Genomic DNA, 12,228 nt, shown 5'->3' with positions numbered 1-12,228 from the left:
GATGAAAAAATGTTTCCTTATGTGTGAGACCTCCTTTGATAAACTAGGGTCCAAAAGTTGGAATTTGAAAAAAGGATAAGTTGACCTATGTTGATTGTATAATTTTGGAATATTGTAATTTTCTTTTAATTATAAAAACCTAAAATATTCTTGAAATATGCAATAATGTTATAGAATGTGTACCATAGAATTTAAAAACATTAATCAAGTTGTAAAATAAAACATTAATCAAGTTGTAAAATAAAAAATGCCGAGTAGTCATTGAGTTACATGATAGAAAAGTCCCCTCATTCTAGAAAATGAAATGCTCGACGGACTCTGAAGATGCACAATCAGTATGAACATTGTCCAAACTATGGAACATATCCTCATAATGTGGCCGATTTAGAATATTATTAAATCTAATTTTATTTCAAATGGAAAACCATTTTTAATAATTATCTCCAAAACAAAAATTTTAATGAAAAAAATTAAATGTCAAACAACAAATAACTTAGAAAATGGTATTGCGTTTAATTATAATGTATTGAATGTATAGTAATGATATATTAAAACTTGGTGAGTAATGTGAAATGAATTATAGAGTTTATGTATTTAGATATGTGCATATATATGTAGCATTGGTAATAGAGTAAGAGTTTTTCTATTTTAATAATATTTTAAGTTTTCAAAATCACACAAAATTGACACCTAACCACTGAGTTTGGACTCCTACACCACAAAGTGTTTTAATAAAACAATCTATCATCATTTTCTCTACAACTATGGACTTCTTTTAATATGATTTTGATAAATTAAAATATAAGAATAATTTATTCATTTAATATACACTTATTAAAATGGATATGATATTTAAAATATATAAAATATTAAGTAAATATAAAATATACAATATCAATATATAATTTTTAAAAATAGAAATAAGGCAGACTATGTTAAAATTGTAAATATAATTTCAAATATAATTTTAGAGCTTCCATATATATAGAGAGAGAGAGAGAGAGAGAGAGAATTTGTCCAAGGTCTTGGGTGGACATTCTACCCATCGTGAGGGACCATGCAAAGCATGTTGATTAGAAAATAGAGCAACTAGTTTAATAATGAGGAAAGGTGAGACAAGAAGAATGTTAGACTAACTATTCAAAGCTTAATGCTAAAGCAATTGACTATAAAGATAGATAATTTTGATTAAGAAATTGGAAAATTAAAATTATTATGAATCATGTGGAAAAATAATAAATTAGATTAATCAATTAGTAATATTAATCAATTAATAACTTTTAATAAATTAGTTTAATTAATTAATAAAATAATTAAAAAATAAGTTATATTAACTAATTAATAAAATTATAAAAAGTGCTTTTTACTAATAATTATTAATTTTATTAGAAAGGGGGGAAGAAAATTATTAATTCAATGGAGAAAGGAGGGCACAAGGCACCATTAAACCAAAATTAGGAATTATAAAGAATTGTTCTCATACAAACAATGATGAAAAAAAATTGCAAAATAAAAAGAAATTTTAAAAGAATTGAAAAAAAAAGGTTCATGAACCAAAAAATATATAAATGGTCGAATTCAATTGTGCAATAAGATACTAGGGAGATTGTCTATAATGTTTTTTTAAGAAAAAAGATAAAATAAATAAATAAGAAAAATGAGAAAAAAGAAAGAAATGAAGAAAAAAAAAGTTGAGAAACATCAAGTTTATAAAAATGGGCAGGGCTAATGTTTTTTGGTTCATCAAAGTATATAAGCTATTTAGATTTATAAGAATGCTCAACATATTTTGAAAACTATTAGTATTATAAGCTATATGCTCCTTCAGACATGCTTAAAAGTACCTACCAATTTGGTCTATATAAGATTTTATACACCAATACATTTTATAAACTCTAAGGTTCAACAAGGATCTTATTGATCTTTGGGAGATTTGAATAATTGCTTTAAAACCTTGTAGTGTTTGATACTCCTCTTTACCTATTATTTCTTGCTTCTAGTCTCTGATGATGAGTGAAATGTTCACCTTAAACTTAGGATGTTTCATCTCTTCATAATGAAATTATCTCGAGGTATCTACTACTAGTTTTAATGTTCTTCCTAGCTAACATTTTAGAGATGTGATCACTAGCTCCTTTTATATAGGGGAGAGAAGGGTGGACTTTTTCTTTCTTTCTAAAGCTTCATATTTCATAAATAAAATATAGTTTTAGCAAAAAAGAATATCCACCTCATAGAGACTAATTAATGAAAAACAATAAATGAAATTTATAGGAGAAATGACTCTATTTATGCAAAGCTTATTGCAAGTGATACTACAACCAAGGAAAATATTCTAGATTCATGTATATATTATAATTTTCAATCCAACCCATTATTATTTTTGTTGCTTTTATTATTTCACAATATTTATTTATGTAGAGAAATATGAACTCAACACTCATAGAAATTAAACTCTGGTGGACAGAAAAACAACATTTCTTCCAACTACCCAAAAAAAATAAAACACATATACACATAAAATAATTGAAAGATATATGTAAAACATAACATTGTTTGATCTTCATATAACTAAGATCAATTAAAAACTAAAATATTTTACATATTTAATGCATAATTACCCATATGAACATGTTCAAAATTATGTATCACAATAATTTAAAATATTATAAGTTTAAAGTAAATTAGAAAGAATTTGCTGAAAAGTTGTTTGATTCTAAGAGTCATCCAATGGGAGAGAGCACCTTTCCCCAAATAATTCTTGACTTAAAATGAAATAACACCACACGAAAAAAACAAACTAAAATCTATAATAGAGAAACTCTTCAACAAAGATACATAGCAAATTTACATGAATGAAGAAAATGAATATCCTCCTGAAATCACTGAACATAAGTATACCCTCTCTACTCACAAATTATGTACAAAAAATTCTGAAGGTTATTTATAAAAACAATGGAAGGTGATGAAAAAGTGAAAGGTGTAATTAATAATTTCATTAGGGATATTTTGTGTATAGATAATGGAAATCTTATCTAAAAATATAAAAGTATGTCTAAAAATGAAGTATGGGAATATGTTAAGAAAATTTTTTATATAATGTTTCACAAAATACAATGAAATTAGGGATAAAGTTGTGAAAAAGTTTACAAAACTATTTTAATATAAACAAGAGCTATGTGGTGGTAATGTCAATGTTATTACCTTTTTTACACATTGGCAATATCACTATTGTTGTCTTTTTCACATTGGCATCACATGATTTTTTGTTTATTGTACAAGAACATATATATATGAATTCATACAAATACATAGATGAAGATTTACAACTTAAATCTTTATTTATTAATTTATAATATCAATTTGTAAATTACATAATAACACGCATATATTAATTAATGAAACACATTAATTTAAAATATGATTTTGGAATATTAATTGCTTTATAAATATTTTATGTTTAATATATTCCAAATTTACATATATATAAATTAGTATTTAAAATTTTTTATTATAACAATTTTGGTTTATTAGTTTTTTTATTATTCAATAAAATATACTATTTCATTTATTTTTGGAAAATATTAGGTAAAATTTATAAAATATAAAATTACCATCACGTGATGACTTTTTGTTTATTGTGCAAGCATATATATATATGAATTTATACAAATAAGTAGGTAAAGATGTTTATCCAATCATTAGGCCATGTGTAGTTTTTAAGTATATATAGTTTAGTTTAGAATTGGACTACAAAATCTCAGTTTAGAATTGGGAACCAAGTTTCCTTGGACCACATCCATGAGATCTCTAATCAATCAATATTATTTTAAATTGTATAAATAGTAATGTTCAGGTCAATCCGTTAAACAATTAAATTTTATAAGCGTTAGCGGTCAAGTCAATCGGTTAAACAAATGTATGGTTCAAAATTAAATTTCATAAGCAGTAGTGGTCAAGTAATCAGTTAAACAAATAAATTTTATAAGCGGCAGTGGTCAACTCAATCCGTTAAACAATTAAATTTTATCAGCGGTACTAAGAGTGGTCAGGTCAATCAGTTAAGCAATTAAAATTGTTGGTATACATGTATTTAGACTAGCTGTGTTGGTGTACATGCACTTAGACTAGCTGTGTTGGTGTACATGCACCTAGATTAGCTCCAGTTAACTTATTGCTTGCATGTGGCACATGTACACTTTATCTTTTCGGTCCATCGATGACGACAGCTCTGATGTTTGCAGTATAAAATGGCCAAAAGATGACGTGATCCTCATGGAAGGCCTTTCGTTTCTGTGCTATACCAGTAATCATCCGTGCCCTCAAGGGTATCACGATTCTCCCAGAATAGCTTTCAGCTGGAAATACCGAAAATTGGAAAAGAAACCAAATCTTACATCTATTCGAACAGACGTTAGTCCATCGCCAGCGAAATCATGGGATGCCTCATGAAGCCGCGCAGACGATACAATGTTGCAGTACTCCGTCGAACGGGCAGTGGTTTCTTTTCTCTACTTTTGCATTATATTTTGAGGGGGGTTTTCTTCCCACTGGGTTTTCCCTCTTTCCTCCTTTTTATGCATTGTATATGGGTACCTAAAATGGCCTTGTTGCCGGGACTCATTCATTTTGCATCACACTCACCTAAGTTATGCTTAAGGGGGGGTGTTGGTGTACATGCACTTAGACTAGCTGTGTTGGTGTACATGCACTTAGACTAGTTGTGTTGGTGTACATGCATCTAGATTAGCTCCAGTTAACTTATTTTGCTTGCATGTGGCACATGTACACATTAGCGTAAGATAAAGCACACTTAGCTTTAGTTAGCTTTAGTTATTGCATGTACAACTAAGCTTAACTTAGTTGCTTTTATGTATTTATTCTAAAACTCATATTGTAGAATCAATTCACTTTCATTTTTTTCTCAATTCTTGCTCGCTTCCTTCCTTCTCTTACAAGCTTATTATTGTTTTGCGGATCTAGATCTATCTGAGTATCTCAAAAATCTTACAAAAATATATAAAAATATATAAGCGGTAGTCGTCAAGTAAGTCAGTTAAACAATTAAAGTTCTTCACATGTGCAGTTTCTCAGATATAATGTTGAATGAAAAAAAGTGTTAGACCTTTCATAAACCAGGTTCTGAATGTTGGAATTTAAAAACAAGGATAAGTTCTTGATTTGTGTGGATGGGAGATAAAAAACAAAAATTAACTATCAAATTCTTGAAATATGCAATAATATTATAACATAGGCATAATCAAGATGCAAATTCAAAACTGCAAAGTAGTTATTGAGTTACATGATAGAAGAGTCCCCTGGATTTGACATTCAATCCACATCCACTTTTACTTCTTCGCGAACTGATCTTCTTTCTGCTTTTGAAATGTTGAAGGTGTTATGACTCCACTCCATTCCCTTGCCTTTACTCGAATCCCCCTCTTCGATGCGAATCTCCTCTGAAATGGAAGCCTTATTCTCAATTTTCAGAGCCTTCTTCAGCTCTTCCACTACGTCACTCACGCTCGGCCTGGAAGACGGTTCAGCCTCAACACATCTCATCGCGACTTTGGCGACACGAGTGATGGATTTCATGTTGTAACCTTCACTACCCAACCTCTTGTCTATAATTTCTGTTGTAATACACGCATCTTTATCCATATCCAATAGATATGGTGTCACCTGTAAACATTCAAAAAATTCATTGAAAAAGTTGCCCTGCAAAATATTTCTATTTAAACGTTGGATGATTTGTGAGAAGATTTCTTACCCATCTTATGATGTTTACATTTTCTTCAGCAACGGTCAGATCTATGGGTTTTCTACCGCATATGATCTCTAACAAAACCACTCCAAAACTATACACATCACTCTTCTCTGTCAACATTTGAGTGTTGAAATACCTGTCAAAATATTCCCCTCATCAACTTACTTTTAATCGAAGTACGGTGGAAATAAAACTTGAGATTGGCTGTTCTCTTGAAGAACATAATTGAAAGCACGGCAGAAAAATTACATATACTCAAAGTAACGAATTGAATTCATTAACATAAAGAATATTGCATAGAGAATAAGTTGAGTTATTTGGGTTAGGATGTACTCTGGATCCAGGTATCCTAACGTTCCTTTCACCGCAGTGGTAACATGAGTGGCCTTCTCATCAATCGTCATCCTTGAAAGACCAAAATCGGCTAATTTTCCATTCATATTGCTGTCTAAAAGTATGTTGGCGGTCTTGATGTCCCTGTGAATTATCTTAGGAATGCAGCCGGTATGCAGATATTCCAAACCTTGACATAGAAATATGATGTTAATTAAATGATATACTTATATCTATATATATATTCTAATTGATAAAAGAAAAAATCTTTCTCACAGTCATTTTTCTGAATAATTAATCAATTTTTTTTGAACTTAAATTTAAATTTAAACCGTTTAAATAAACTATTTAATATATATAAGTATTTTTTTTTTTCTATTTAATGGTGACCTATCGCAAGGAGTGCCTTAACAGTGCACCCATTCACCGTCAATCCAAAGCCCCGTGGGCAATATATATAAGTAATTCACTTCAACTTAAATGTTAACTTTAAAAACATTTATTTATCTATAAAATACTAACACTCAAGTTGTGCGCAGCTTACACTAAAGTTTTGTAAAACAGTTTTAATCTCCATAAATAGTTTCTCCCCTTAATAATACTGATAATTTATATTATCTACTATTATTTTACTCTTAGACTTACCATGAGCTGCATCCAAAGCTATTTTGAGTCTTATTTTCCAATTTAGTTCTGAATTTCCTGCATTCACACCTGTGAAGAGAATAAAAATCAAATGCAGGTAGGTTGCTTGGGCTATTCTATCAACGGAAACAAAAATATTATCAAGCCATATAATTTACCATAAAGGTGGTCCATTAGCGACCCTCCTGACATGTGCTCGTAGATAAGCATAACTTTTCTCGATTGGTTACAATATCCCAGCAAAGATACCAAGTTTCTATGATTGATTTTAGAAAGAAGATCAACCTGTTCATGGCATACATATAATTTAGAGCCATGCAGTCAAGTATAAATTGTATGAATTTTTAAATATAAAATTTGAGTTTTTTAAAGTTAACAATTGGAATGCTTGGATTTACACTTTACATAAACTCAAGTATAAAATTTCACTAAAAATCCAACCTTTTTTTTCACATTTGGCTAACAATTTTGATGAATCAATACACTTCCAAACAGAACACAGCAAAACCTGTAAATTGAGCTTATATTTTACCTCATTCAAGAACTCATGAACTCCTTGGTGGGAAGAGGAGGAAAGCACTTTTACAGCAATATATTTCCCTTCGGGCAACTCACCAAAGAACACCGATCCAAATCCCCCTTGTCCGATCTTTGTACTGAAGTCTTTTGTTGCAGCAATCATTTCATCTAAAGTGAAAGCGCGGGACTTTGTTGGAATTGGCACAGTAATCATTGAGGACTCTGCAAGCTCTTCATATAGGTTAAACTTAATATTTTACTTGGGAAAAACTCGTTTGTTATATAAATGAAAATTTGGAATTTTTACACAAAAAATAAAATCATAATCATCTCTCATCTATAAGATACATTTCCATTATATAGCATAATAATCTTCTAATATTGACCTTGGTACAAGAAAGGCTTCGTTTCTGTTTTCACCAATCTGTTGTTGTTTGTAACACCTGCTTCCTTTCGCCTCAGTTTGAGGTACACAACAATACCTGCTATCAACGCCACAGTGACGATTAGAATGCCACTGAGTGTTGTTACAAGGACCACCTTCGACGTATTATTTTTTGATTTCTTTGGAGTACATTCCCTCTTATCCATACGTAGGTAGCGGTTTCCAGAATAACTGAAACATAATAAAGAGAGATTTTTAATGAACGTAATGCAGAAAGATGATGAGAATTTGAACTATTCATGATTATTATGTGGCATTTCTATTTAAAATATAAAAAATTCTTGATCTGGAAAATATCTTGAAAGGGAATTTGTGTGGAAATGTAATACTTGAATTTCAACGAACAATGGAGCAGAAGATTGGCAGGAATTGCACCGCTGAAATTATTGTTCTCTATATTCCTGTAATAAAAAATAAAGAACATTTCATTACAAATATTATAAACTGATTTTATTTAACATTGAACAAGAAATGGGAGTGAGACTTGCAACTCTTTAAGATTTTTCAGTTCAGATAGCCACTCTGGAACACTACCGCTCAGGTTGTTGTTTTGGAGATATCTGCATAGCAATTAATGCAAAATTTTCTGTCAAATTTAAGAAATTGGTACTGCAAAATGACTATAATAAATTGAGAAAAAACTTACAGCCTCTCCAACATGGTTAAATTGGATAAATCTGGCAAAGTTCCAATTATATGATTATTCTCCAGTGACCTGTTGATTTCAACATCAACATTGAATATGTTTAAGGCTTGATATAATATATAATATCCAAAGACATAAAGCATTTCAATTTTGTTTTTCCTTTGTAAATTGTTGGAAATAATAATTACTCCAGCATGGAATGCAGTCCAGATTTAGAGTCTCAGTTTAGCTGAGTTAGTGTGAGTTAAGTTGAGTTTAATATTAGCAGTTTGAGTTCACCCTATATTTGGAAAGGTTGAATTTAGTAAGTGCGTGTATGTCAAGTTATTTTAACTGAGCCTTTAGTAGAAAAAGGCCTAAATACCATTTACCTGGTTCATTGTAATGATCAAAAGGTTTTGTGTGATCAATTGAAGAGTGGTAACACCTATGTGTGTTAATTATTGTGTTTCTTCTCTGTCTTTGCAACAAATTGATATGCCGCAGTTCCTATGGTTTGTGTATTAATTATTGTGTTTCTCCTTGTGTGTTAATTATTGTGTTTCTCCTCTCTATTTTTCTAACAAATTGGTATTGGAAGAAAGACCAAAAAAACCTAATAATAATAATAATAATAATAAAATAAAAATAAAAATTCTAATATGAAAATATACCATTCTTTTTAATGAAGTACCAAATTAATAATCTCCTGAAAACTTCATTCTATGGACATTCCATAACCAACCAAAGTGAAGCAACAAGCATTGATGCTATAATCTAGACTGGGTTTTGTTGTACATATCTTTTCAGGATTTTTCACACAGGGTTACACATAAAAGAACAGTCAAAATTCTGCTTACAGATTAACTAAGGCAGTCAATTGTCCAATACTGCTAGGCAAGATTCCTGCCTGGAAGAGTGAGCATACATTTCGGAAATTCTTATAGGCGAAGAACTGTTATCACAGCCAATACCCTTCCACGGGAACAAATAGCAAGGATCGGAAATCCAATCTTTGATGTCAAAATTTATTTTGATAGAGTGAAGAGCGTCAACTGCAATTAAAGAAATACTGGGTTAGCAATTGAATGAAGAGACATATAACTTTGTAATTTCAGTACGAGAAGTTTAGTAAGGCACTTACTATCTTGAGAATAGGTTGCCTCATCCGTGTCATATAGCCAATGATACTCAAAGGCGTTTAATATTGGACCAAGGGTAGATTTAGGGGCCTTCACGATGTTAAAGGAATGTATTTGATAGGGGACGAATGTTAGCTCAAGGGTGGAATAATTAGGCGCGAGAGTAATGATTTCTGTCCGGGTTTCACCATTAATCTCCACGTAGAAAGATCTCGATTCAGAGGTATTGAGCTTCTTGATCTCTGCAAAATACAACAGCAGTAATGGTCTGGTACCGTAACGGGAAGATGTAATATTGATGTCCCTGCTGTTTCCAAGCCACGCTGTTTGCATGACAGCAGTGGGAGGAAGGTCTTTGGTATTGTGCGTTGAAATGGCCTCTTGCGAAATTACAACATCTGACGTAGTTGTAGCATCTAAATATTTATTGGTCCAGATGCGGTCGAATTTGTCTTGAGGATATCTGCGTAATTAACCAGAAAAAGAAACTATTCAGCTCAATACTCGACAAAAGCAGGCGTAGGATTAATGTATCTATCTATCAGCATATTCAATACTTGACATACGCAGTATTGATAAAAATTGAATTTTTTGACATAGTGCCAGTCCCAAGGCGTAGGATTAATCTATCTATCTATCAGCATATTCTATATAAGGCGTTGTTTAGGTTCTGGCACACATCTTTAGGTTTAGGAGATTGTAAATGTATAAATTTCATACCTAATAGGAGATTCTCCACCGACATCATATGTGCCTGGCCACGACATTGTTCCTGGCTTAACTTCTCCATACATGCCATCTTGGAAGGTTCTCAATTCAATGGCAGAAATAAATGGATCGTCAGACTCCGAGGTCCTGATCAAGCAAACGCAGAGCATAGTGCCAGAACTAACAAATATTCTTTCATAATAATCTGCATCTACATCCCGGGTTGTTATCTGTACCACAGCCAACAAACCGGGCGTCTCAATAGAGAAAGAAAAGCTTGGCAATTCTGTGAATCCATCGTAATTTCCAACAGCAAACCATAATCGGAGGAGGTACGGCACATTAGGGGACACAGGCAGCTGATAGCAAGACTTGTTGAGGGGTTTTGGGAATAAACGCAGGTGGTGCAAGTAAGAACCGTAGGCTCCCTGAGAGGCGTTCCCTATGTCGGCTGTCTCGCCGACGTCTATGTAAGGAGCATCAGTGACCCATGTTATATTATCTTCAGTGTAATTCGTTCTCCCTCCGCAACTAATACTCAGAAATCCTGCCACACCACCAGTAACTTAGGAAATCAAAACATAATGTCTGCAACAAGATATCAAGTGAGGATCTAAAGCGCAGAAAAACCGAATCTAAAGCGCAGAAATACACTCATCAGCTGTTGGATCGCATACCTGGTTGAGCGCTAATGAAAGGCAATAAACATAACAGCACGCCCACTGGCGCCATATTCCAGCAACCCCTTTTGTCATGGTGAATTTTACCCATTGTTCCACAAGTTTTTTATACAGTGCTCCGGCGTTCCTCGTGGAAATTAGAAGCAGCCGCTGATCCTGAAACGATTTTGGTGTTATTTACGCAATGTTGCGTATTGTAAATCGCGTGCAATATTAAAAGTTTATTTCACTGGCTAGCAGACACACCGGAACTGAAATGAATATTACATTCACTTTAGCACGGTCGGCAGAAAATAATTGCAATGAATTTGACTTAAATACAATATTTTACAATGATATCGATGATCAAGAATTGTGAAGTTTGAAAGAGGTGGTTTTTTGGTTGGAAATATTAATCTCAACCACAGCTTGACAAATACCATGTTTGCCGTAATCTCAACCACAGCTTGACAAATACCATGTTTGCCGAATGAAGATTAGAAAACCAATTACTATGTAAAATGGTCTATGTTGGGTATTAATTATTTGCTTTGTTGAGATAAATATGGATGTAAAAGTCATTTGTAATGTTGGGCAAGTCCTGAAAACCAGTTTTACAGACAATTACTCCGCAACCCCAGTGAAGGATAAATCTCAATAAGTCTTTTGTGTTTTACTTGGAGTAACAGTCTCCAATTTATCATGCCAATGTATTTTCCTATGTTTTATAATATAATACAAAGTATGTTATGTTGGGATGTGGTTCTAAACCTTCATGAGTAGATCTACCCAACCATTTGCTTTTACTTTGTTTTTCCGTGAGTGAATTCTATGTTTTATTAAGCCTTTGTGTAGTTGCCATATCCTTGCCGCAATTGAAGTTGATTTTGTCGCAAAGGATTTTTTGAGCAAGACTCCTCTTTTTTGCCCCGGTAAATTTCTAACATGGTATCAGAGCTTTAAACTCTGTTAGTGTAAAATCAACTGTTGTTTTTACTAGCAGTTAAAATTGTTTTGAGCGCATATTGTTTTTTTAGCATATTTACTAGCAAGTAGAAAGTTTTTTTTCACACTCAAAAAAGGCAACATCAAGCACAAGCTTCACTAATATTTTTTCACACTCAAAAATGGCAACATCAAGCACAAGCTTCACTAATCCTTAGATACCTTAGTTTAATGACTAAAATTATGATTATTGGGCTATTACAATGAAGGCCTTGCTTTTGTCTCAAAACATTTGGGATTTGGTGGAGAATGGTTTTCAAAACCAACAAATGCAGCAGCATACAATGCCTTGTCTCAAGCAGAAAGGGATTTGTTGAGGGGAAATAGGAAGAAGGATGCAAAAGCCCTCTTCTACATTTTTCAAGCAGTTCATGAAAGTA

At 32.1% G+C, this 12,228-nt stretch overlaps 1 protein-coding gene and 1 pseudogene across 2 annotated transcripts; both read right to left on the bottom strand.

Annotated features, from left to right (window-relative positions):
* Window positions 1–5,300: 5,300 nt before the first annotated feature.
* On the bottom strand, window positions 5,301–5,700 carry LOC149210060 (putative serine/threonine-protein kinase PBL28). The gene has a single exon (XM_089394349.1). The coding sequence runs from the start codon at window positions 5,659–5,661 to the stop codon at window positions 5,332–5,334; it is 330 nt and encodes a 109-aa protein (XP_089250475.1). The 5' UTR covers window positions 5,662–5,700; the 3' UTR covers window positions 5,301–5,331.
* LOC149210059 (putative LRR receptor-like serine/threonine-protein kinase At1g67720) lies at window positions 5,700–11,137 on the bottom strand (annotated as a pseudogene). The gene is made up of 12 exons (XR_016253105.1): window positions 10,862–11,137; window positions 10,197–10,731; window positions 9,479–9,939; window positions 9,195–9,389; window positions 8,356–8,424; window positions 8,194–8,269; window positions 7,651–7,942; window positions 7,278–7,495; window positions 6,904–7,030; window positions 6,746–6,814; window positions 6,101–6,290; window positions 5,700–5,903 (listed from the first exon to the last, which is right to left on the bottom strand). The product of XR_016253105.1 is annotated as a putative LRR receptor-like serine/threonine-protein kinase At1g67720 (transcript).
* Window positions 11,138–12,228: the final 1,091 nt, after the last annotated feature.

Source organism: Pinus tabuliformis, chromosome 1_2 (assembly GCF_031772625.1).
Source record: "Pinus tabuliformis cultivar Carrire ecotype Pingquan chromosome 1_2, CPIR1, whole genome shotgun sequence".
In the NCBI taxonomy this organism is placed as follows: Eukaryota; Viridiplantae; Streptophyta; class Pinopsida; order Pinales; family Pinaceae; genus Pinus; species Pinus tabuliformis.
This window is presented reverse-complemented; position numbering and strand designations above follow the sequence as displayed.

Coding starts and splice junctions, on each gene's coding strand:
- LOC149210060 (XM_089394349.1), bottom strand. CDS start 5,661: ATGGATAAAGATGCGTGTATTACAACAGAAATTATAGACAAGAGGTTG.